The sequence below is a fragment of the Sus scrofa genome, chromosome 9, assembly GCF_054392235.1.
Source record: "Sus scrofa isolate SSC_HxYL_T2T_F1_AM1 chromosome 9, Sscrofa_HxYL_maternal_Yorkshire_Landrace_v2.0, whole genome shotgun sequence".
In the NCBI taxonomy this organism is placed as follows: Eukaryota; Metazoa; Chordata; class Mammalia; order Artiodactyla; family Suidae; genus Sus; species Sus scrofa.
This window is the reverse complement of record NC_139391.1, coordinates 100,286,927-100,314,425: the sequence shown is the minus strand read 5'-3', so window position 1 is coordinate 100,314,425 and position 27,499 is coordinate 100,286,927. Positions and strand designations below refer to the sequence as shown.

General features: G+C 35.2%; 1 protein-coding gene across 2 annotated transcripts in view; it reads right to left on the bottom strand.

Annotated features, from left to right (window-relative positions):
• Positions 1–27,499, bottom strand: part of SEMA3D (semaphorin 3D) — a 205,474-nt gene that overhangs the window by 68,405 nt on the left and 109,570 nt on the right. For both annotated transcript variants that reach the window (XM_021063476.2, XM_084977284.1), the window contains 4 exons: positions 18,915–19,034; positions 13,860–13,953; positions 11,157–11,285; positions 110–252 (listed from right to left, as the gene is read on the bottom strand). In XM_021063476.2, the coding sequence (XP_020919135.1) occupies positions 110–252; positions 11,157–11,285; positions 13,860–13,953; positions 18,915–19,034 (486 nt within the window). The remainder of the gene's footprint in view (positions 1–109; positions 253–11,156; positions 11,286–13,859; positions 13,954–18,914; positions 19,035–27,499) is intronic.

The window sequence follows — 27,499 nt, the reverse complement described above, 5'->3', positions numbered from 1 at the left end:
AATATGGATTTATGCTACCACATACTAATAATGTACATTAACCCAACATCACACAATTAGTTATTCACATGTATACCCATATGCCTTAAGTAAAATAAATATATCTTGCCTTACAAACTCTTCCAACTCGAGAAAGAATGGTCTTATCAGAAGTACTCCCTTCTTGAGATGATTCACGAAAGAAGAAATATATTTTATCATCATCTGGATTATAGGTGTCCGGGATAGAGAAAGTTCCAATAAATTTTGCTCCTGTTTGGAAGTAAAGAAGCTATACATTAAAATACTGAAATAATTCAGCCATGATAGGACAGGTATCTTTTGTATGCAAAACAATTACCAGCACAATGAAAAATAAAAACATGAATAGCATGTGGAAAATGAGATATACACAAACATGACACAAAGTAAGAACATGTATTATCACGAAAAGTTCCTCAACAAGTTCTTTAGGATTCTGGAGATAGGTAAGAACATGACTGGCTGATATTCACAGTTGTTTCAATTCAACTAAATTACATATAAAGTCCTTTCAAACCTGTAGCACCTATGACTTTACATTTTCCTTTTTTATGATTAGAGTTGCTGCTTTTTAACCACAGTGTCTATTATGAAGAGCTTAGGGAAAACTATAAACATATCCCAAGTTTTGATACATTATGTTTTTTGCTGCACTTTGTATAATCGCCAAATTGGGGGTGGGGGGAGGAATGAAACAACCAGTAATGTTTAGGTAGACTCCAGCACTGGCTCACTCTTTCCAAGGTTCCTGTCTCTGCCACTTACTGGAAGAGTGACCTTAGGCAAATTATTTATCTTCTCTACACCTCAATTTTCTCATACCTAATATGAGGCTACTAATATCATCTACCTCGTACAGTAACTGATAATAATAACCAAGTAAATTAATATATGTAAAGCACTTACTATCTGGTGGCACCTGATGGATACTAAGAGTTTTAACAAATGTTGTTAAATGATGATTGGGATGATGATGATGATTATGACCACAAATAAAAGAATGATGAAAAATTGAGCACATCCATATAATTGTTAGAATAACACAAAGTTGGGAGTTCCCGTCGTGGCGCAGTGGTTAACGAATCCAACTAGGAACCATGAGGTTGCGGGTTCGGTCCCTGCCCTTGCTCAGTGGGTTAACGATCCGGCGTTGCCGTGAGCTGTGGTGTAGGTTGCAGACGCGGCTCGGATCACACATTGCTGTGGCTCTGGTGTAGGCCAGTGGCTACAGCTCTGATTCGACCCCTAGCCTGGGAACCTCCATATGCCACGGGAGCGGCCCAAAGAAATAGCAAAAAGACAAAAAAAAAAAAAAAAAAAAAAAAAAGAATAAGACAAAGTTAAAAATGAAGTAGTTCCAAATGTATTGACATGGAAAGATGTCCACGATACATATTAAGTGAAAAAAAAAATAATGGCAACGCAATTAACTCCTTTGCAATGTACCGATGACAAGTCAAATTGTGTTACTAATCCCTTGTTTAAAAAGTATTGGGCATTTTAACTCTTGGTTTCATATAATTTGGAGTTAGCCAGGTAACAAATCTGTAATTTGAGTGATACTAGTTCAGAAGTAATCCTTTTGATTAAAGCAGAGAAGACATTATTGAGTAATGAAGAACTTCAATTAAGTAGAAAATATGAGATGCCTGGAAGAAAGCTCAGAGCACTGCTTAGGAAGAAGAAGCAGGAAACATGAGATGACAAAAAGTTCCCTCCCAAATAAATAAATATAGTTAAGTAAGAGGCTTAAAAAATTTGACATTGCCTTCTCTAAAGTTTGCCCAGGAACCTGTGCCAGATATTTCAGGAGTATTTAAAACCATTCCCCTGTAAATGGTGAATAGTTGGTCAATAGCCCAGTAAACAAGATGTCACAATAGACTCCAATAGACAAAAGTTAGTGTTTGATTCCAAGTGATGAGTAACTCAGTCTTTATCATCCCAGCTTCTCCAGGTCAACCCTGGGTCTCCTCTCCAGTCTCTTTCTCTGCCTAAATGAGAAACCTTTAGAGGAAAAGACAGAGGGAAATGTGTGCAGGAAATTTCTCCCTTGTGTTATTATTTCTTTATTCTTTCATGCATTTTTATGCTCATGATAATCTCACTTTGATATGGTCCTAAATTACGCAAGAATTAAATTTTAGAAAAACATATAGAGTTTTTAAAACTTTCAGTTCCAAATAATCTTAAATTAGCCAGGTCCATTAACAATTCTACTCAAAGATTTTTGGTTCTGGTTTTGTTTTTACCTCTAGCCCCTCTTGTAAATAGTTGATACCTCATAAACACTTAGTTCTGCATCTCTGAGCAAAGTAAAAATTATTTTGTAGTCACAAATTAACACTTCTAATTTTTTATTTACATATATCCTGTTTTCTTTAAAAAAAAAAAAGCCTCTCTCTCTGTGTAAACTAGTTTTCCTACAATTTACTGTAGCATTAGGATTTCAGCAAATTCATGAAAACAAAGAATATACGTAATTACTACTATATATAAGGCACTTAGAATAAGGAAAAAAAAAAACTTTCAGGGCCAAAATTTACAGAAGTGACTAAGAACTGACTCTTTACCTCAAACCAATTACAATCTGAATTAGGAAAATATTGACATAAGGACAAGATGTAGTTAAGAAGAAGGCCCAGTCCTGATGTTTCCAGTGACTTGAAAGGATATTGCAAATATGAGTAGAGAACTAATTGTGGGTTCCCACAGACAGAGATCAAGTATTATTAATAATCTAGAGAACTCTAAGTTTACACATGCCTAAACTCACTGCCATCGACCTAGATGCTGCACTAGCATGTGTATTTTTTAAATGTATAAATAAAAATAGAGCTTTACAGTTTTACAAGAATCCAAGTTGAAGACTCACTTCCATAGACCACCTATTTCCTATATGGGGAAAGGACATAGATAGGACTCAACCCTAGGTCAGTAATGCAGATGCAAGAATGGACAGGAGGAGTGGAGACCGATAATAAATATAAATTCTCCATAATTAGAGTGGGACAAAAAAGGAAACTATACAGAAATTATAGGAATATGATTGACTTGTTTTATCTTAACAAATATGTAAGCTTAAAATGGGGATGAGCACTTAAACATAACCTAAGTAGAAGTTAATTTATGTTACATGATGACCCTGGTAATTTTAGTACTAGAACTACCCAACGACTGATTAAATTTATACTTCTAAGACAACACAGTGGTAACAAAATTTGCTCAGTGTTCTCTCTCCAGAGAGCAAATGAGATCTTAGTGACTTGAAACAGAAAATCATTACAGGTAAAAGGAATTCCAGTGCAAGGGTAAGAGTTGCTTATAAAAGCTTTCCTCAGACACACAGATGGGAGAAATAGTTACATGAGCTGATTGGTGGGCTCTTGTTTGCAGAGTTCAACAAGAAACACAGCTCTGTAACAATGTATATGGTCTAAAAGGAGTACAAATAAATATGGTATTTCATATTCTATTGCAGAAATACACAGAACAGCCCACTTGGGCTACTTAAACATTATCCAGATACTGTTGCGAGGTACTGCCACCTGAAGTGGCCAAAAGTTAGAGCATGACACCAATCCACCATCCAGGAATTTCATTATAATATCAATGCTGGAGAAAAGAGTAAATACTTTTCCCAGTTATATTCCTGTTTTTTAATTTTTGAAGTTTTATCAAAGTGTAGTTGATTTACAGTGTTGTGATATTTGTGTACAACAAACTGATTCAGTTATACATGTACACACAGCCATTCTCTTTCAGATTCTTTCTCCACATAGATTAACACAGAAGACTGGGTAGAGTTCTCTGTGCTATACAGCATGTCCTCACTGGTAATCATTCCATACACCTCAGTGTGCATATGCCAGTCCCAAACCCCCAGGCCATCCCTCCCCGCACCCTGTCACCTTTGGTAACATAAGTTTGTTTTCAAAGTCTATGAGTCTGTTTCTTTTCTGCAGTTAAGTTCATTTGTATCCTTTTTATAGATTCCACATATAAGGGATATCATATGATGTTTGTCTTTCACTGTCTGACTAATTTCACTTAGTATGATAACTTCTCAGCCCATCCATGTTGCTGCAAACGGCATTATTTTGTTCTTTTTTTACAACTGAATAGTATTCCATGGTGTATATGTACTCCATCTTCTTTATTTACTCCTCTGTCAAGGAATATTTAGGTTGTTTCCATGTCTTGGCTATTGTAAATAGTGCTGCAATGAACACTGGAGTGCATGTATCTTTTTGACTTATGGTTTTCTTGAGATATATGCCTAGGAGTGGGATTGCCATATCATATATGGTAGTTCTATTTTTAGTTTTTGAGGAACCTACATACTGTTTTCCATAGAAGTTATACCAATTTACATTCCCACCAATAGTGGTATATGGATAAAAGAAACCAAGTTATATTTCTTCTCACTTTCAACATATATATACACAGAGGGTCTTGTTTATTCAATGGTTGATTTTATCTGACTCAAATGTTGGTTGTTTTTCAAGTACCATAAGAAATTATTCGGAAGTACTCTAAGAAAATTAAATGATGGAAATATTTAAGCCAAAAATTTATCATGTGAGGAAATCTAATTATGAAAAAAAGAATTAATATCTAATAGCGCACTCTTCTGTAATTTAAAGTATAAATACACTTGTAAGCTAAAAATAAATACATGTTTCAAGAATAGAATTTTCTTTCTTGCAGATGCAACTAAGGTCCTGTATCTTAGAATACTGATGTTAGCATTTTATGATAGAAACTCTTTCCTGAATTGCCGCCAATTTGTAGTAAAAATAGATATCATTTCATCAGTATAAGACATGCATAGTTGAGTTAAATTATTTTAAATCATACCAGTAGACACCTGGGCTTTATTACAGCATATTTTCCTTCTTTGGCATTTGAAACATACATGCTAATAGGGATGGAGTTTGAAATCATGCATTTTCACAAATGAACTTTTAGCATGACACCAAGAATCACTGCCAAATGAAAATGGCCTAAATCCACATGGCCTGAAATGCACATCACTTTCATTTCTCCTTATGAACCTCTTTTCACCCAGGTAAGCACACCTACATCATGACTTACTACCTAGGGAGTTCCTTACTTTCCTTTATTTCTTCCTATGTTATCTTTTTTCCTAACACTTTTGAAAAAATGCTATCCTTTTGTGAGGAAGAAGAATTTATAGACAACAGCCCTCCAAGAGAAACTTCAAATGAAAACTGCCTCCACATGTTAAAAATGAAAATGTAAAACAAAAGTTCTCATCTACTCCAGGAAAGAAAACAAAAACATATGCATCTGAGGCATCATTGTTTGTTTTCATTTTCCAAGTGGTCAGACTTCTTAGTTTTATCCCAAAACTCTCATAAAAACTTAACTCTGAGTAACCACTCCTTTATCTACATTCCCACTTCCTGATATGTTCTAAGAGTGACTTAATAAAGAAAACTGTGAAACAATGTAAATCTTCATCTAGAACTGCCCATAGGACTTCATCTTTGCAAGTTTTAGGTGGATTTGTTTCTCAAAGAAGGAGTCAGCATTCATACTTATTATATCTTTGACACTGGATTAGACAAAGTCTGACAGAAATTCTGATAAGGATCCTTGGACTGGTAACTGAAGGGATGAGATAATCTCTCTCTGGTTAATTCTAGTCAGGGGAAAGCAAGGTATGGGCATATACACAAGCATCAAAAAATTTAACCTCCCTAGGTGGTGCAGTGATAAACTGGACTTATAAAAAATTCCTACAGAATGGTATCTTTTAAAAGCTTACTGATTTAAAATCCACATCTTAAGACTTAAATACCCAATGGAAAATTTAATTTGTTTTTTGTAGTTCACTTAATCTAAATATAGTATCAGTTTACACTCATAAGAAATTTGTTCATTCCACACATGTAAAGGTGGGGTTTTAAACTAAAAATAACAGTACAGAAAGAAAAATTTAACAGAAAGAAGTTTTCTGTCTAACCAGAAACAAATCATACGTGAATGGATTAAGAAATGTGGTACATGTATATAATGGAATACTACTCAGCCAAAAAAAAAGAGAATGAAATAATACCATCTGCAGCAACATGGATGAAACTAGAAATTCTCATACTAGGTGAAGTCAGAAAGAGAAAGACAAATACCATATGACATCATTTATATGTGGAATCTAAAATAAGGCTCAAATGAACCCATCTATAAAACAGAAACAGGAATTCCCATTGTGGCGCAGTGGGAATGAATCCGACTAGGAACCATGAGGTTGTGGGTTTGATCCCTGGCCTTGCTCAGTGGGTTAAGGATCTGGCGTTGCTGTGAGCTGTGGTGTAGGCTGCAGACGCAGCTCAGATCCCGAGTTGCTGTGGCTCTGGCATAGCCGGTGGCTACAGCTTGGATTGAACCCCTACCCTGAGAACCTCCATAAGCTGCAAGTGTGGCCCTGGAAAAAGACAAAAAAAGACAAACAAAACAAAACACACAGAAACAGACTTACAGAACAGACTTGTGGTTGCTGGGGACAGGGGTGGGAGGGAGTTGGATGTACTGGAAGTGTGGGGTTAGTAGATGCAAACTATTACACTTAGAGTGGAAAGGCAATAAGTCCTACTGCATGGCACAGGGAACTACATCCAATCTTTTGGGATAGACCATAATGGAAAATAACATAAGAAAGGTAATGTATATATATGTATGACTGGCTCACTTTGCTGTGTGGCAGAAATTGGCAAAACACTGTAAATCAACTATACTTTAATTTTTTAAAAAGTAAAAAAAAAAAAAAAAAGAATAAAAAAGAAGTAAATCATACAGCGATGTAATAATACACAGAAGAAACTAATTAGACATTGATATTTACCCCATTATTTGAAATATCAAATATCTGTCAGTTCTTGCAACCTAGCAATAATTGCATAAATCCCCAAAGTGTGTTTTAAATCTAGATGCTAAATGGATTATAAAATCACATGTTGCCTTATGTGATTGTGGGCTCCTGTACATAATTAAAAAACAAGTACGCTTTAGATCAGTGTTATCCGATAGAAATTTCTTTGAAAATGGGAATGTTTTATATCTGTACTGTCCAATAACGTATCCTCTAACTCGTTCAGCTACTGAGCACTTGAAAGATGACTAGTGTGACTAAGAATTCAAAATTTAAGTTTAATTTCTATTCACTTAAATGTAAATAGCCACAAATGGCTAGTGTCTACTATATTGGACAGTGCAGCTTTAGAGTAAGTAGCCTGTATCACTAAATATGCTGTATCAGGTCCAGTGTAAGGAAGAAACAGAACCTTTGTCTCCATAACTGCCACCAAAATGGCAGTCAAGGTCCCAGATTCAGGGGACATGATATGCTACTCTTGCCAGAAGTTTGGTATTGTAACGGAAGGATAAGCATGGTGGTTTGGAGACCTGAACACACCCCTTCTTCATATTGAGTCTCATTTGTGGGATATAAAGTTGAGTAAGATAATGTCTAACATTCCCAATAATGACTATAGTTCCTTTAACAATCACTGTTTTTTGTCTCCCCACATTCCTGACACTAGCCAGATGACTTCTTTAACCTCTGTCTTTGGACCCTAGGCTGACTATATCTGGAAAATAGAATGGAGAACAGAAATGCTCCCAAAGAAAGTCAATTTTTTGCTTAGGATGTCAAGAACTTCTTCATTACAAGAGTCTCTTGCTTTGTCCTAGTTTCCATGCACCCAAGAAGCTCTTGGATGATAGGTCTCCTAAAGCATCCTGCTCCTCTGATTCTGGCGGGCATGTCCCTCAGCAAACATATGACCTGATGTTCGCACTAACCCTGACTACAGCTAGATGGTCTAGGTCTTCCATATCACTTGCCTAACCATGCTTTCTCTATGTGACCTGGTCTCTACAACCAGACCCACATCCTCAGTTTGTAGCTGCCCAACATGGCATGGAGATATGTACCACGTTTGTGGTGAGGCTGGAAGAGCAAGAGGATCAAAAGAGCAGAATTTAGGCTGATGGGCTATATCAACACAGTGGAAAGAATAAAGTGTCAGGAACTAGAGAGACAAAATTGAGTTTCAATCTCACTTCCAATAACTGTCTAATCACAGACTATTTATCTGACTTGTAATCTATCCTCAACTTTTAAAGTAGAAGTAGTAATTCTCTAAAGATTATACCACTAAACAAAATACTACCTTAAAAGTCTGTAATATAGTGACTACGATGGATACTATATAAAATAAATTCAAAGCAGAAGGGACCAGAGATAGGGAAATGAATTAACAAACAATAAAATAGTGGCAATAAACCAGAGATAAGGTGATGGATAACTAAAGAAAGATGGAGGTCAGCAGAAATTCTGAAGGAAGTAAAGGCTCTTAGTGATAGAATAGAAAAAGGGGAGGAAGAAATTAGAGATAACCTCAAGGTAACTGGGTGGATGAAGCTAAGAAAGTTAAAAAGAGATAAAAATCAGGAAACAGGTATTAAAGGATATGTTAGAAAGGAAAAACAAGATCATAGGATTTTATATTTTAGATCTAATTAATCTTTTCTATATCTCTATCTATATATCTACTTGAAGATACTCAAGCAAAAGATCACTGGACAACTAGTATAAATCTCAAGGCACTTTAACGGCACAATCAAGGTTAAGGCTTAGATATTTTTATTCCCATATTAAACAACTAGTTGCTTTTTAGTGAATGTGAGATGAAAATCTAAGACATCCAAATAAATATTTTTAAGGGCACTTAGTTATAGGAAGAGGTTAGAAATGTAGTTTTAGTAAACACCAGAACACAGAAAACAATTAAAAGTATCACAGTGGATGAGCTCACAGAATTATGAAGTAGAGAGACAGAAGGAAAAGGTGGCCAGTTCTTAAAAATTCTAAGAAGATGTCAGAGAACCAGAGCTTCCAGGCTATTAGTCCCACCTGCTAGCTCTCTCACCTTCGAGAATAATGATCATGAAAGTGATGATAATCCGTACACTGAAGGGCCTTTAAAAGCACTGCCACTACCTTTGTTCCTGTCCTATCCCCTTTTTCCTGCTTTTGTGCAATGGCCCCTTCTCTTTCTACCCTCATCCTCCTTTGGTCTTCCCTTCATGCTACCGTCAGTTACCTTTATAACAAAGATCTAATTATCTGATTAAGATAAGGCAATCAGTGAAGAGGGTCCAAAAGGTACAACTTTCCAGTTATAAAATAAGTAACTGGAAATAAGTCATGGGGATATAATGCACAGCATGGTGACTGGAATTAATAACACTGTATTGCCCACCTGAAAGTTGCTAAGAGAGTAAATCTTAAAAGTTCTCATCACAAGATAAAAAAAAAAAAAACTTATGTTACTATGTGTTTTTCTGGAAGTTAACTAGATTTATTGCAATGATCATTTTGCAATATATATAAATATTGAATCATCGAGCTATACACCTGAAACTAATAAAATGTTATATGTTAATTATACCTAAAATTTTAAAAGACAAAAAAAAAATTACAGATAACTCCCCATTGGTTTGAGGAAAACATTTACAGGTTTCTGCCCCATCACCCACTCTATTCTTATGCTCCAGGCATTTATCATCCATGAGGTCAGCAACCCTCCCCTATAATCTCCGTAGGCCCAGTAGGCAGAAGAGCATTCAGTATGCCATAGGCTCTTAAAAGTTGTTTATTAAGAGAATGTTAAACCAATGCAAAGCCTTCCTACTTTGTAATTCTTTTCACTTGGCACTATAACAGCACGCTAGGCAAATAACAGTTGAGTAAATATTTCCCACATTTACTGTTTTAGCAATACTGCTGACTTCTTCTAGACATATTACAGTTAAGGGAAAAAATAGAAGAATCTCTTAAATAAGTGGCAATATGATGATATTTGCAATCCCAATACCAGGGAATACAATCTATCCTTCATTTTAAGCCATAATATCTTGTTACAGATAACTAAGCTTTCCTACTGGCTAAATCTATGGAGTCACTTTCAAACCAAGTTATTTCCACAAAAACGTCACAATATTCAAGAAGACTGGCCTGCCCTGCATGAGTGTTAAGAAATGAAGAATAATCACTTGGTGGGGGATATTCTAAATTTGTTTACTCTATTAATAAGGTTCTCTTTTGGTCAATGGAGATCACACTGTTGTGTAAACAAATGGATCTGGAGCTTTTGACTAAAGAAATGTTTTAAAAGTGTTTTTCCTTTTTGTTTATATTGTCATTGCTTGAATGATACTGAGAGATAGAAAGATAGCCCCTAGGAAATCTCTACCCTGGCCTCCTCCACTAAAACCCACTATTTATGGTAGGAATGAGAAATGGTGTGCCTGCTTAAAGAGCAGTGTTATTTTGCCATGTGGCAAAATAAAGTCTGACGGTAATCAGAAAACTTTAGAAAATCATGATAAAACCCGACCTCTAAGGCATTAGGGGGATTTAAAAAAAAAAGCCCTTCATTCATTCATTGCACTGTTCTGCAATTAAATAAATTCATTTAGGAAGTCTTCTTTGTTGTTGTTGAAAACCTGGAGTACTGTAACCCTTAAACACAAAAGTAATCACACAAACTAATGTCAGTAACAATACGCTTAAAATTTTAGAGGGACATGTTTTAACCAAAATATGAATTTTTTTTAAAACAAAAGAAGTAGATGTTACAATCTAACCCCTCCCTCTTCTGCTCATAGCCAGTATTTGGCCTGGTTATTAAAAATCAGACTATAGGGGAAAGACTGCCAACTTGCACCCCAGCTCTGCAACCGACAAGTTGTAAGACCTTGACCAAATGACTCAACTTCTCTCTACCTCAGTTTATTCATCTTTGAAAAGCACATCATCATCATAATACATCTCTCACATGATGTCACTGTGAACATTTTGAAAAATCAATTAGAACACAGAACAGTGTCAAAGACAACGGCACACACTCAATAAATGTCAGCTGTTATTGTAATATACTCCAACAGGTTCTGAAGATTTGTCTCACATGGTGAGGAACATTTCAAATGTATTTTATATGTTGAGCCAAATCACTTATCCCCAAACACATCTGAATGAATAATACTGAGTTCCTTATCTACCCAAAAGCAAAGGCAAAACAATCAAAAGTGTGAAAATCACCCACCGTTGAGCCAGTGGTGCTCTGAAATGTCAGTTCTGATGTAATGGTGGTCGTGAGTAGGCCCAAGGGACCGCGTGAATGCAGTGTCCTTGCCAAGGAAATCAGAAGCTGTGCCAGAGTAGAGGTATTCATCTGCAAGAGAGAAAAGAATACACAAGAGTTTTAAGAGTTTACCAGCGGAGACTATTTACAATATACTAATTTCCCAGCATGAAACCAAAGATGTTTATTACTTCACATCAGAAGATACTGTTTCATAAATTTCCCCTTCAGGTTTTGAAAAATCTGCTTGGTTGACAAAAAGATAACTCCATGAACTTCACCAAGCTGATGAGAGATACCCGATTATCAAAAAAGACCCCTCTTCTGAATTACTAATTACACATGTATTTAGCTTCTGTTATGAATAAGCTCTTCTCCCCCTTCTGCCCACAAATAATTCGAGGATATATCATAATTAGGAGTTCTTTGTAACAACACAGAAAAACATATTTGAAAAGTAAACGCCATAATGAGAAATGAATTGTGTAATTGGTATTTACTTAACCGACACAACCTCAGTGACCACAACTTTTCTTTGCCTAACCTCTGCTGAAAGGGAGCTTTCAGCACTGAAGTCATACTTAGTAATTATAAAATTGTTGCATTCCTTGTAGCTAATCATGTCCCTAATGGTTCTGATAAACAAGAATTTCTGAAAAGGGGAAGATGTTGCCATTACTGCATACCAAACTTCTTTGTCCTGTTATTTATGTAAAGTGGATGGATATCTTTTTTTTTTTTTTTTTTTTTTTTAAACCAGGGACAGAAAGAGAGAGAGTGACAGAGAGAGGGAGAGGGAGAAGGAGAGGCAGAGAGGCAAAGACAAGATGAGAAAGAGGGTGAGAGAGGCAGAGAGAGGTGGAAAAGGAGGGTAGAAGCCTGAGGAAGAAGGGAAGGAGAAGGAAAAAATGGTAGGAGTGGAATGAGGGGGATGAGAGGAATGGGAAGGGGCTGGGGGCTGGGAAGAGGGGAGCAGATCTGTGGCCAACGTTCCCTAACATTGCTGGGGTGGGAGGGGTAGTGGCAGGAAGAAGGAGGTCCTACAGTACAATATACTACCCCTTTGAGAACTAAGCTTCTATTCAACATATCTTAATATTCAGCTACTTTGGGTTAGATGTAATAGATTAATATTTTTAAAAAAGCTAATGTCTACATAGCATTTAGATGTTTAACCTAAATATGCTTAAAATTCTTCCTTTGAATGAGTGATTCAGGTACTTTCAAAACCCTTCCATTTTATCCATTTAAATAAGATTTTGCAGAAATATTTGACATTACCAAGGTAAATACTAATGACAACAGTTAACTTCCAAAGGGGGGAAACATACACACTCACAAAAGAGAGAAATTCAGTTATGTCAGGCAAGTGTAGACATGGCAATGATTCCATCTCTTATGGAATTCCCCTAAAATGTATGGTGGATGGAAATATTTCATTATAGGGCATATTTAAAAAAAATGAAAGAACAAAAATAACATCAATAAAGACATTATGAAAAAAGCCTGGTAAGAGTAAAGGAAACACACCATTAATTTGAAATGTAACACTGCAAATATTTGAACATTTTGTCAGAAAAAAAAATGGTGTGTTTCAACATAAAAATTGGATCTGTATATCCAGGCTTTAAAACTGTCTTCTTTGTATTTAAATTACTTAGGGGTTCCTAAGAGGGGTCACCAATGCCTACAATCTATTGTTGTTTATTAAGGGTGTGTCAACCCCTCTTGACAGATCAGAATCACAAATCATTGATCTCATTTTCTGAGGATAATGACCGAACATTAGTCATATAATTTTCAAAACACACAAAAACACACATGCTTTCACTTCAAAGGAAGAACACTAGCTCTCACTAAGTGAAAATTAAAATGTCATGGTGCTTCAGTCTCATCGTCTATTCAAACATTTGATGGACAAGTTAAATAAAAAGAGACAAAAGTCATGAACCAAACCAAGACAAAAGGAGTCCGTCTAATGGTTGAAATTCAGAGGCTGTGCCGACATTCCTCAGAAAAGACTTCGGACCCCACAGCACTGCCTTTTTTAAACAAGATAGTCCTCTGCTCCCATAAGAGAATTTTAGATTTACACAAAGCAAGAGAAGACTGAATGGGCTAGAAGAAAATGTCACATTATAAATATAATCAGGTTATGGTAAAACTGTGGGGGAGAGGTGTTACCTATGGCATTCTATTATCTGTATTCTATAGTTTATTTGCATTATTAATTTCTCCACTTATGTCTTACTATTAATTCTCCCATTAAAATCTTCAATATGTTTTGTAACATAGTATGTTCAAGAAATTGCTGAATTTAACTTGCATAGTGAACCAAATAGGGGCATAATAAAATATAAAAGAATCTGAGACAACTACATGCAAAAGTATCAAACAAGTGAGTATGTGTCATTTGCATTAAAAAGAATTCAACTAGAAGTTCATTTAAACTGTAACTTACAGAAATTAAGGATTACTGAAGGCTTACTTAATGGATAAGGATGCTGAGGATAGAGAGACATGACATTAAAAAACTATAACCACACATCCAGTAGAAGATTAATCCAAAAATAATCTTTAACTCATTAAGAAAATGTGGCTTAATCTACACATACCTTTTTAGAGAAACCCCTAAAAGCAGGAACTGTCCATCACTGATCTTACCTGTCATGACTGAAGCAAATGGCTGCTGAGGATCAAAAGGACATTTCAGTCTGCCAGACTCCAAATTATGTGTGTCTAGCTTGAACATAACTTCCTGTTATGAGAAACAGTAACAGAAGTTAGATTTAAAAAAATCAGAATCAACAAGAACAGAGGAGATAAGAACTAAATTTAACTCATTAATTCAACAAAAACTGAGCATATAGCATGTGCCTCATGCTGTGCTCTTTAATTCTTCAGAAAATATTATTTCTGGCAAGACACAATGCCCATGCTTTGGTTTGCCCAAAGGGGTAGTGATAATAATGAGAATCTTTCTACCAGAAGTAGAAATATACTCATCAATTCAATTCATTTAGCCTGGACCACTATTATAACCAAAATCACCACCAAGTACTCATATTTCTTAAGCCTAATAACTAATTTACTGAGCCTAATAAGGCAATTTCCTCATGTAACAAATAAATTTACTATAATAATTATACTTTCCTAACCTGTTATAGCCTAGCAACCTAAACATATGCAACTACACCAAATTACTTAAACTTTGGGATATTATGTAATTTTTAGTGGCATAAAAACATCCTACAAAAGGCAGCTAATTTTCAGAGCTGCTTATACATGTGAGCAAAAAAAAAATAAAAGAAAAAAAGAAAAAAATCCTCTTGTAGTGTTTTCATTATTATGAAAACACTGTGCATATTAAAGCCACATAGTTATTTTGGCTGAAACATCTATTTTTATAATGGTGACCACAGACAGAATGGCATTGGCAGACTTTTAATATTCAGGAAAAAAAATCTTAAGTTGAACTTTCCAAGAAAAATATGAATGCATAATGAATGTGGCCCCATGAGACTGAGTGTTTCACAACAATGACAACACTACTATCCAGCAAAAAGACTGATGACTCACCCTGCCTGTGCACTGGTTAGAGGAATTCACCAATTCAGACATTCTCTCTATATGACATATCTACAAAGTTACATCAGAGCATGCATGGAATTAAAAGGGGCCATTCAGTGCCACTTATCTAAAAAGCAAGCAATGAAGCAAAAGGGATAGAGGAAATTGGATCATTTAGATTATTATAAAAAGAATCATTTCAGATTTTTTTTAACAGGACAGGTATTAATTCCTGCCTTATTTTAAAAAGCAGCCTATTAAAAATACCAATTTAAATAGCATGATTAACAATAAATATTTCATAGTTTTAAGTCAATGCACTTTCATAATAAGAACAATGGTACTTAACAGTTAATGCATATGGGTCCATGGGCCAGGAACTTCATGTACACCATCTCACTGAACATTCACCATAAACCTCAAGATGTAGCTACTTTAAGAATTCCAGCTTTACAAGACGAATATTGAAAACAGAAAGGGGGAAGTATGTTGTTAGCATCCCACAGCTAGTAAGAGGCAAAGTGGGAGCTTGACTCATCTCCAAAGTTCATGCTCTTAACTAACTGAGTCTCAGGATTTCAAACTCATGGATTTTAAAATGTGTTTAACTTAATTTATGGACTCGCATGACCATGTAACATGATCAAGCCCAAGTATGTTTAGTTAGAATAGGTCAGCTAATGACAAGTTGTGATAGTGGCGCCTAGGCATGAAAAACGTCCAGTGAGAACCCATTCAGGGCATGTTTCCCAACTGTGGATGGGGCTAGAGATATGTCAGGGAAAAACACCTACAGATCACAGCTCTTAAGTATGTTTAAATATCATTAAGGGCACATTATTCGCCACAGGTCAAACAGAACTGTTGACTCTAAAGCCTATAATGGCACGTTGTAAAGGGAAAAAAGTAAACTGAATCCTGGTGTGGCAGAAGATTATAGTAAAAAGCTAAAAAAGAAAAACCAAGAAAATATCTGGGACAATGTCATAAATGATGCAAAGTCCTAGATAAACCCTTATAACTCTACAGACTTCTGTTCTCAAAATGCAACATTTTATTAAATTCGCAAGATAAGCCCATAAAATTGATATTTGTGGAGGCTAAAGACAAGGTCTCCCTTATAATCTCCCAGAGAAAAGGAGATAGCAGGAAAGCAAGTTTCCTTGAGCCAGAGTCAAGGACACCATCAGGAAAATGATGTAAAAAATAATGGCTAATTAAATGGACTTCCTGAGATAAACTGACTGAATTACATTATATTCTAATTTTTGACACAACTTCAGTTTTATAAGATTTTTTCCATTAAATTCCTTAAGCCTAATTAATTATGCAAAAAGTACCTGTCTAAACTGCACATAGAGATATACTGTTGAAGTAAAGAGGAAGAATAGAAGACATTTAACCATCACTGCAACCAGGCAAAGTTATGCTAATATTACATTAATATTAATTATTAATACTATTAATATTCAAAGATGAGGCCTGCAATAGCAGAAGGGCAATTCCAGAAGAAAGAACATATTTGCAATCTAATTATTAAACAACTGTCAGTCACTCCCAGTATTGCAGGGCATGTAGGTAGGTAGGTAGGTAGAGTGCAGACATTATTTTTAAATAAAATTTATAACATACTTTTGAAATGCTTACCTCTTTACCTTTCTATGTTCTTGTTGCCTAATACAGCTGAGTATTAAATGACCAGAATGGAGCAAGTGCTATGCCAAAGCCTATGCAATCATTTTCTCATTTTATTCTTAAAATAACTCTGTGAGTTACTATTGTTGTCAACATCATTTTTCTGAATAAGCAGGAGCTTATAGAGTTTGTGCAGAAGAGTATGGAGCTGGTAGATGACTAGGGCCATAATTCAAACTCTAGCTCCACATGTTCAAAACTCCTAGTTGCTGACAACAGCCCATGCTTCTGTTCTGAAATCCAGATCCAAATGCCCATTTGGCACAACCTAATACAATGTTTCTCAAAGGGAGAATGTACAAAACTAACTTACCATTTTTGCCACAAATTTGTTACTATTCTCACCTCAATAAATAATTCTACTTTCCAACTCACTACTCAAGAGAGAAATCTGGGATTAATTTTAGCTGTTTCCTCTTTCTTCCCCTTGACCCAGTCATTCAGCAGTGGTCCCCAGAAAAGGAACCCACCCATACCTCTCTCCTCCATCCCTTGTATTTGTTGCTGTTCCCATTTCCCAGCCATCTTAGAAGAAACCTATCTACTTGAAAATGGAAGTGCCTTCCCTCCAAAAGGGCAGTGAGTCCTGGGACTAATAATCCCTTCTTTTTTTTTTTTTTTTTTGTCTTTTTGCCTTTTCTAGGGCCACTCCCTTGGCATATGGAGGTTCCCAGGCTAGGGGTCTAATTGGAGCTGTAGCCTCCGGCCTATACCACAGCCACAACAATGGGGGATGTGAGCCACGTTTGTGACCTACACCACAGCTCATGGCAACACCGGATACTCAACCCACTGAGCAAGGCCAGGGATCGAACCCATAACCTCATCTTTCCTAGTCGGATTCGTTAACCACTGAGCCACAACGGGAACTTCTAATAATTAATTTTAAAAGTTCACAATTTTCAAGCAGGACTGCCATACAATTACCAGTGCTCCTGACTAGTGGAAACCACACACAGGGCTTTATACCTCTGTTCACTCATAATTCTCTTATCCATGGACTTGAAAATTTGACCGCCCCAGGACTTTTTGACAGTCTCTAAGTAATTAGCTCCTAAATTCTCTTTCAGCACTTGTGACTTTTAGGAGTTAAAGGACGCTATTTGCATCCCTCAGCAGGTTGTGGGTCTGGCCTTTAGCCTCAGGCCTCAAAACACATCCAAGCTGTAGGACTATCTCATATAATTACACCCTGTGCTATGAGCCACTGTTATATATTACCCTGCATCAAAGCTAGGCAAGAGAATATTACACCAGCAGCAAAGAATGATGGATTCAAGTTGCCAAGTCTCCTAGTGGTTTGGAGATTTAACTATCAGGGTTGCTTTACTTTCAAACCATTGAGTCTGGGCTGGTTAGACAAGTCGGTTAGAGAGAAAAATTTATCTAGCCACAGTTAAGGGTTTGATCTCTGCTTGAATCAGTTAAACCAATGTAAGGAAATCTGTTCCATGAGCCCAGACTTTACTTTCAAACAAGCAGCCAACTCTGTGTGGTTATTCACAAGAAATACATACATAAACATAAGGATGACTGTGTAACCCATCAACCCATACAAAGAAATGATTTAGAATACATATTCTAAAGTTCAGCTGGGCAGCTTGCTCGAGAGATAGACTGCTTCGGTTCAATTCTTTGCTAAACCATTTATTATTTAGGCATGTTATTTCATTCCATTGAGACTCAATTTTTACTAACTTAAAAACTGGCAGTTTTAAAGGCACCAACTTCATTAAGAGTGTTGTGAAATTCCAAAAAAAAAAAAAAAAAAAAAAAAAATCCATGTAAAATGCCTGGCTTGGCCAATGACACAAAGAAAGCAGCCTAACATATTAATATTGATTAAATTAATTACAATCTGCATGTTTCTCATTTACTGAAATGCTCACTGATAGCTGGAATACATTACTCCTAATTAATGCCTTTTTAATTTCTACTAGGTCAATTTGGTCTGGCAGAAATAATGAGTGGGCTAATGGCTATCTATACAACTTAAGAAAATCATTAAAATTATCTGTACTTAGTGTCTACTATTGTAAACATATGTAACAGGCCAAATTTGTTGGATAGGAAAAATAAAATTATTTATAAGACACAATTTCATCACCAGGTGTTATGGAAAATGAATTTTTATTAACAGCAACATACTAAATAGATCTAGTTTAAGGAAACTCAAAAGAAAATAAATTTGTATATAGAGCCTAGAAGACAACAACTTTGAACATGTTATATTATTGATTTCAATCAACTCACTAAAAAAACTTTTAATGGAATAAATTTTTATTAAGTATATAATCAAAGTGGCAATCCAAAAGTAGCTTAAAACATAAATTCTTATTCAGTTCATAAAGAATATGATTCAATCTTTATATTCAAAACTGCCTATTTTATGTCATAGGCATTAAGTAACAAGTTACTACAGTAAATTATTTTCATGCTATTTCATTATATTACCTCCTTGTAGGCTCCAAGATCAATATATCCACATATTGGATGAAATGCTCCAGTTCCACACACATAAACATGAGTTTTGTTATAGGGTTGAAGTACTCGGATGAAATTTGCACATTCTGTCTATTGGCATAAAAAAAATTAAAGCATTATCATACAGTTCAGGTATTTGACTGATTGTCATTCATACCACCTTGTTTCCAAGTCAATAAATCATCAAAAATAAGGTTGAAAATAAAGATTTATGAGCAATGTTTAAACAACTGAGTTAGTAAAGGACACAAAACAAATTAGAATCTGTGGCTTAGAGTTCCTGTCGTGGCTAATCAGAAACAAATCTCACTAGCATCCATGAGGATGCAGATTCAATCCCTGGCCTCACTTAGTGGGTCAGAGATCCAGTGTTGCCCTGAACTGTGGTGTAGGTCACAGATGTGGCTCAGATCTGAGGTTGCTGTGGTAGGCCAGTGGCTACAGCTCCAATTCAACCCCTAGCCTATGAAGCTCCATATGCCGCAGGTGTGGCCCTAAAAAGACAAAAAGAAAAAAAGAAAAAAAAGAAGAACAGAAAAGAAAGAAACTGTGGTTTAAATGAAATGAGTAACTTTGAAGCTTTCTGAAGCTTTAGGGGTTATGAATTAATCAGAGGGCTAGAATGAACATCTCTATAGTGGGACTCAATGGGGCCTAGAGAATAAATATAAACAGGATTTGAATGAGGTATGTATACTTCCTTTTTTTATGATTTTTATTTTTTCCATTATAGTTGGTTTACAGTGTTCTGTCGATTTCTACTATACAGCAAAATGACCCAGTCATACATTTATATATACATTCTTTCTCTCACATTATCCTCCATCATGTTCCATCACAAGTGACTAGATACAGTTCCCTGTGTGATACAGCAGGATGTATATTTATAAGGATTTCCTAAAGAACCAAACCCATCATGTTCTGATATTTCCACATTATCTGTTCCCTATAGATACTACTGTTTAACTTCTCAACTGCACTGAACAAAACACGCAACATAAATATATATTCCTATATATTATTCCATTATTATTTTCCAGAATGCCTTACCACTTTATTCCCAAATACTTTCAATGTTACAGAGCCTTTTAGACTTAGCTTAATTCCTTCTTATCCTAGGAATCTCTTCTGCTTTTTCCATAAATATTTTAAACACCAAGTCCAAATTTCAAGAAATTTTTATATTTCTGCCTCTTTTACAAATGCTTAGGCCTAAAAATATTTCTTTATACCTTATTATCTTATAACTTAATTGTTTTCTATTTCTCAGTTACTTGTAAATAGAGACTCAATTTTTCAGAGTAGTCACTCTTTTTATACATTATTTTCAATTCTCCTCCTGTAAGTCATCCCATATCTTTATATTATTATTGGAAACAATACCTTAACCATGGTTTCATGATTCCTGGATCCAAAGATCTCTGAAAAGCACTGGGCAAGAGTCTACTTCTTTTCTAAATTAACTCTACCCAGGATATGCAGAAGTGTTTACTAAGGAGATTGGAAACCTATGAAACCACTGAGGTTCATAGAAAATGTCCAGTTTCTCCCTGCCTGAGTGCCCATGGGTCTCCCACCCATCATGTCACTGTTATTGTTAGAGTTGTTAGGAGGAAAATATTAAAAAAAAAAAGTAAAAAAGACAATGACCTCACCATAGGTTTATTTTAAAAATCAAATTAAAAATTTAAAAGGCAGATAACAACTTAGCTGATAGGATTATGTCTGTTTTATGGATTCAATTAAAAACTATAACATTTAATAACTGTTTATCACTTACCCTGGTTTTGATCTATACAAAATAACAATATGCCAGTAACTGCTCTGATTATAGAATGGGTAGCTATGTCTTCCTAGCTGTGGTACAGAGTTCTTTGTATCTAGTTCTTCCTTCATCCAGCTAGCCCAGTAATCCTAGATCTGAAGAATTTGTAGATCCCAGTGAATAAAATCTGTACATTCTACTACAATCTAAGAATCTCTTCTGCTTTCTCCATAAATATTCTTTACATCCACATTTCAAGAAATTTTTACATTTCTCTAATTTTACATTTTTTACAAGAAATTTTACATTTACATTTTTACATTACTACAAAGAATGTTGTAAAGAATGAACTTATTGAGTCTTCTGCTCTCCTTTATAAACAAAGCAGTTGCTTATGACTCTATGAAAGGACAGTATGGGTTCCTCAGTCAGCCATGCAAGGGAAGGATGTTTCTTTACAAGGCAGGAAGAATCAGGACTCTAACAGGAGCAGGGCCACTGCATCTAGTTACTTAGGTTGTACGTGGCAAAAACGCCATGCATAAGGATGTGCAAATCACACTGCAGACATCTTTATTATCCTGACTATTTTCATAGGTTTATGTTCGGATATAATTATTATACATAGATTCCTAAGAAGTGAACTTTTTATATTCATTAAGACAAACTTCTGGCAGATAATCTTATTTAATAAAATCTCATTATGTGTTTTTCACCCTTCCATCAAGGTATATGATGAAAAGAATTTATTTTCTATTTGTACAAAGGTAACTACATTTCTCTAATTTTACATTTTTTACAAGAAATTTTACATTTACATTTTTACATTACTACAAAGAATGTTGTAAAGAACGAACTTACAACAACGAACTAGCTTCATGTTCTTTTATATCATGTTAGGCAATCACGGATGAAAACTAAGTCAAGGAGCAAATATGCCATACTAGTGGTTTTGAACAAATAATGATATAATAAGTCAAGGAAAATTTGTAAAAATTGTATGTGATCATCAGATAAATTTTAATGATGGCTTCAATGCTAAGGTAAGAGATTTTAATATTCTCCAGCCTTTATTTTGCTCACTCATGCTTACAGAAGGGAGTTTTATGATTTGGTCTTTTCCTCATGAAGAGATTTACACAAGGATGAAACCAACACAAGGAACAGTATACAGGGAGGGGACGAGCTGAGTTAAATTCCTGGAGTCGAGCAGGACTGACTCACTGCCTATGATTTCATCATTTTTCAAAAGCTCAGTTTTACCAAATAATCATAGAATTTGAAGTGAATATTTGTGTCCTTCCAAAATCTACAGATTGAAGCCCTAACTCTCCCAGGGCTATGGTATTAGGAGGTGAGTTCTTTGGGAGGTAATCAGCTTTAGAAGAGGTTGAGGGTGAGATCCTCATGACAGGTTAGTGCCTGTATAAGAAGAGACCAAGGATGCTCGCTCTCACTCTCTCACAGCCCTGTGAAGACACCACAGGAAGGTGGCCATCTGCAAGCCAAGAAGACAATTTTCACTAGGAACCAAGCTGGCTGGCACTTTCATCTTGGACTTCTCAGCCTCCAAAACTGAGAAATAAATATCTGTCCTTTAAGCAGCCTAGTTTATGGTATTTTGTTATGGTAGCTCAAGCCAACTAACACAGTAATTTTACAAGATTCTGAAATAAATATTTGCATAAAGAAATAAAACAACTGCTTTTCCAGTTATAAATTATGGAGTCAGAAAGATTAGGGACTATGAGAGACACAGCACTGTTTAAAAAAGGCAAATAAGGCTCATAGTAAAGTACTATACACATAGGAGATATAATTTGAATAATTAGAAAGAAAAAGCTCTGAATCACACCTAAAACATTTCACTTTTCTGGGAGTACTTTATTAAAACACAGCCATCCCTGGAAAGTAACCTATTATGCTAATTCCTGATTTGGTGAGATTCTCAGATTGGGCTACCATGGAATTAAAACAATGCATGGATGATTCCCAAATTATCTGACACAGTTTACAAAAAAGTCAGTTCTGCTTGAAGTTTTCTGTGAAGTTGATGGAGGGCAATTCTCTAGGCAGCCTAGGGGCAGTGAAAAAGTAGTGGTTGCCTGAAGGAAAGATATCTGGGAACAGAGATCCTAAAAGATAAGATCTCTTATTTAAATTTTGCCTGGGGTGGACATTTTAGCCAAATACTGGAAGTGATGCAAAAGATTTTACAATTATTTCTTTTAATTTATAACTTAATTTTTCAAGTCTCAAAGATTCTGTGTTATGCTCTTTTTATGCACAAGTTTCAAAGTTTTGCTTAAACAGCATGAGCAATAATTAACTTGCTTTAATTCACTTAGTGACCTACATGGCTATTAACGCTAGTGTAATTCTGTAAGGCATGAAGAAAGATCACTTTGAGAAGCAGTTTTTTTTTTAACTTTTCTTGGAAAGCTAGCTAACTTATCTGGTATTGCCCACAATCACAGGGATTGTTGTATGTGACCATACAACTCAATTCAGAGAGTAACACACTCAGCTTTGGAAAAGAGTTGAATTTCTCCTTCCCTCTCTTACTCCTCCTATTTACTTCCCTCTTCCCACCACCCCCCACTGACTTTCCACTAGAAAACAGAGAGAAGGAGATAATTAAAAATAAGTATCAATATTTTCACTCCCTGAAGTAATATTATTTCAATATTTTAGCTCTCACATACATCCTTACATAGACAGATAGATAGACAGACAGACTGACAGACTGATAGAAGAACTAAATACATAAAAAATATAAAAATTAATACTTAGAGAAAAGACAAATATTAGCAATATGTTTTAAAACTGGAATGCCGTGGAATTTTGGTTTCTTCCTAGATACCTGAAAAACATTAGCAAAACAGACATAATTCTTTATTCTTACATATAGTCCAATTAAATTCAATACAGCTTTATATGTGTTTCTGATAACTAACTTATAGTTACTAACTTATTTAGGTTATATAGGAGACGACAGTTATGATTAAGAATCTGGAAGTTCCCATTGTGGCTCAGTGGTAACGAACCAGAGGAGTTTCCATGAATACATGAGCTCAACCCTTATCAGTCAGTCAGTTAAGGATCCAGCATTGCTGTGAGCTGTGGCATAGGTTGCAGACACAGCTTGGATCCCACGTTGCTATGGCTGTGGCATAGGCTGGCAGTTATAGCTCTGATTCGATCCCTAGCCTAGGAACCTCCATATGCGGTCCTAAATGACAACCCCCTGACACCAAAAAAAAAAAAAAAAAAAAAAAAAAAAAGAAAGAAAGAAAAAAGAATCTGGTCTGTTTTTGTTTTTAGTATATTTTATAGAATGTTATGCTCCTCAAACATTTTTGGATCATTTGCCACATGCTTATTCTCATGCTACATGTTAGGTTTACCTATAAGATTTCAGATGGAATTCAGTTTGCAAAGGTATCTGTTTAAGTCTTACAATGTCAAAAATATTTCAGTAAGTTGTCAACACTTCAAAATAAACACATGCAAATCCAAGTATCACATTTCTCTCTTAAAAATGAAACATAACAATGCAGATTTCTACAGAGCAAAACCCAATTGTATTGGAAGGTTAAAGAAAAAAAGAGAGATGCCTATTTAAATAAGTATTTTAAAATGTATATATCAAATAGGATGATTGGGAAAGAATATTTTTTACATGAGTGGATCACTAAAAATATGAGAATATAAATTCTAATTTTATAACTATGTAAAATATTTAGAGTAATGAAAGAATTTCAAGCTAAGGAAATTCCCATTGTGGCTCAGTGGTTAACAAATCCGACTAGGAACCATGAGGTTGTAGGTTCGCTCCCTGGCCTTGCTCAGTGGGTTAAGGATCTGGCGTTGCCGTGAGCTGTAGTGTAGGCCGGCAGCTGTAGCTCTGATTAGACCCCTAGCCTGGGAACCTCCATATGCCACGGGAGTGGCCCTAGAAAAGACAAAAAAAAAAAAAAAAAAAAGAATTTCAAGCTAAAACAACAAAATAGTTTTCTTTTCATTAATGTATAATATTAAACACTGACTCTGTTGTATCCAATGTTAGCAAGGGTATGGGGAAACACACCTCCTCAAGAGCATGAAGTGCTGGTTAAAGTTTAAGAAGCATAAACTTTCTGGAGGGCAACTTTACAATGTATATAAAATATTTTACTTCCTTTGACCAGTAATTTTACTCAATAACCAAAGATGTTCACAATATTTATATATAAGGTTTTTCATGTGCAACATCATTTACAATAGTAAAAACTGGATATATACCAAAATTCTAACAATAGGGGATTGATGAAATAACATATAAAGGAATGCAGTGTAGCTATTAAAAGGAGTGTTATAAAAAGCAATTTAATGACATGGGAAAATGCTCATGGCAGTCTGCGAAGTGAAAAAAAAAATGTTTTAAGGGACTATGTATACAATGATTTCATTCTGAAAAATAGTAAATAGATAAGATAGAAGAATAAACATCAAAATGTCACCAGCTATCTCTGGGTAATGTTCATGGGGGAAGAGATATTTACAGATGAATTCTATATAATTTGTAAACTTTCTACAATGAACACTTTGTTTTACTTTTAGACGTTCTTAAAAAAAAATGTAATCAGAGAACTTGAGAGATGGAAGATCCTTTCACCCTATGTAATGTCTCTATTGACAAGGTTGTGCACTCTTACAGTTAAGCTGACAAACAGCCCACACCCTATGCATTCTTTTCCCTAGACCAAACAGTTTACCCCACTCTTTTTTTTTTTTTTTTTAATAGCAGGACTAGGCATTTCTTTTGTGACTTTCTTTTGAATAATATCCTAATTACATATAATTATAGTCTAATAATATTCTAAGAAGAAACAAAATAGGATCAGATAGCTTCCTGTTATCTCTTCCTTTCCTTGAATTAAATTGGGGTCTATGTTCAAGAAATAGAATAGGTCTCTTTTGTTTCCTCTTCTTCCACTCCTCCCTGAGCCCCGTTCCAATTAGCTAACATTCATTATGGTAAATAATTCACTATTTTTCAGTTATAGTACCTCTGTGTAAAGGGACAGTCTTTGCAAACACTTGTTAATTTTAAAACACACTCTTGGGAAGTAGGTAAAAATTACTAGAGAGAAGGGAGGAGAGAGGGTAACGCCAAAGGTAGTAAAAGATGTCAATAAAACCACACACTTGTCTCAGTTTTCTGTTGCCCAGAATCTATGCAATGCTGAAAAACGAGGATCTGCATTATGATGATAATGATGAGAGAAACAATTTGAGGGATCCAGGTTTTAGACCTTACACAGAGAACTCAGACCTTCATGTGTAGATTTTAGTGTTTTATAAGAGCACATGCTATAGGGTAAGATTTCTGGATTTAATTCCTGGCTTCACTATTTACTAGGAGTGTAATATTGGCCAAGCCATTTAATTGTTCTGGCCTCAGTCTTCTCATCTGGATAATGAGGAATAATAATAAAATCTAACATGTAGTGCTGTAAAGATTACATGAGATTATAGGTATAAAACACTGAAAAAAGTTCCTAGAATATGGTAAGCGCTATAAAAATCTTAGCTGTTCTTGGTAACTCTAAAATACAATATTATTTTAAAAGGACAAATTAAAAAGAAAGAGACAAAGACTTATTCATAAGTCGACATAGAAGTTTACAGACTTCAGTAAAAATAGAAGAACTCCCCAAATCTCTATTCCTAGGTTAGTGGTAGGTATATTTCAAGTTAGAGGTGACTACCAGCTCTCAAATACAACTGAATTGGAAGAAAGGGTTCCACACACTAGGTCTTACATGCTCTCTAGGGTACCACCTTCAAAAAGGTTTATCACCCTTTGCTTTAACTTAAAAAGAGGGGTAATTGAGTTACTGTATAACTGGAATTAGTGAACATACTGAAATAAGAACACAGTCACAATGAAAACCTTTACTGATTGACCTTGAGTGTTTATCTCTCATCTCTTCCATGGGAAAACTGACATTATTTTATTGGAATAAATCTAAAACACCCTTTTCCTACTTGTCTCCTTATCATACCTTTAATAGTGGTGAAACACAAAACATAAAAGTGCTCCCACTGTTTATGACATGCTTCTGTTACATAACAAAATAATTTTGAAAAATCATAACCAAAGCATCTTTTTTCTCATGAGTTCAAAAATGAACCAATGCTTTTGCAGATTTGGGCGCCTGCTCACAAGCACCTGATGTTAAACACAGTGAAGAGATTAGAATATGAAAGGAAGAATACATCCTAGAATAATCTCTTTCTAAAAAAATAAATGTAAAAACTATTTCCTGTTGCATCTGAAGCAACCACGCCTAATACATTTCTGTGAGTATAAATATGCCCGAAAAATCACATTTACTACTAACTGAATACAAAATCTGGCATAACCAAAAGTTTCTTTTGTTTTGATTATTTTGTTTTGCAGGACAGTCATCCACAGAGGATTGGTTCCAGGACCCTGACAGATACCAAAATGTGAGAATGCTCAAGTACCTTATATGACGTGGCTTACAACATATGTACTTTAAATCATCTCTAGATTACTTATAATACTTAATACAATGTAAATATTACATTAATTATTGTAAATATAATGTAAATACTACGTAAATAGTTGCTAGCGGGCTCAGTCCAAGTTTTGACTTTTGAAACTTTCTGGAATATGTTTCTTATTTGGAATGTTTTCGATCCCCAGTTGGCTGAATTCATGGATATGGATCCCGTGGATACTGAGGGCTAACTGTACTGCCTCTATGTATAAGTCATC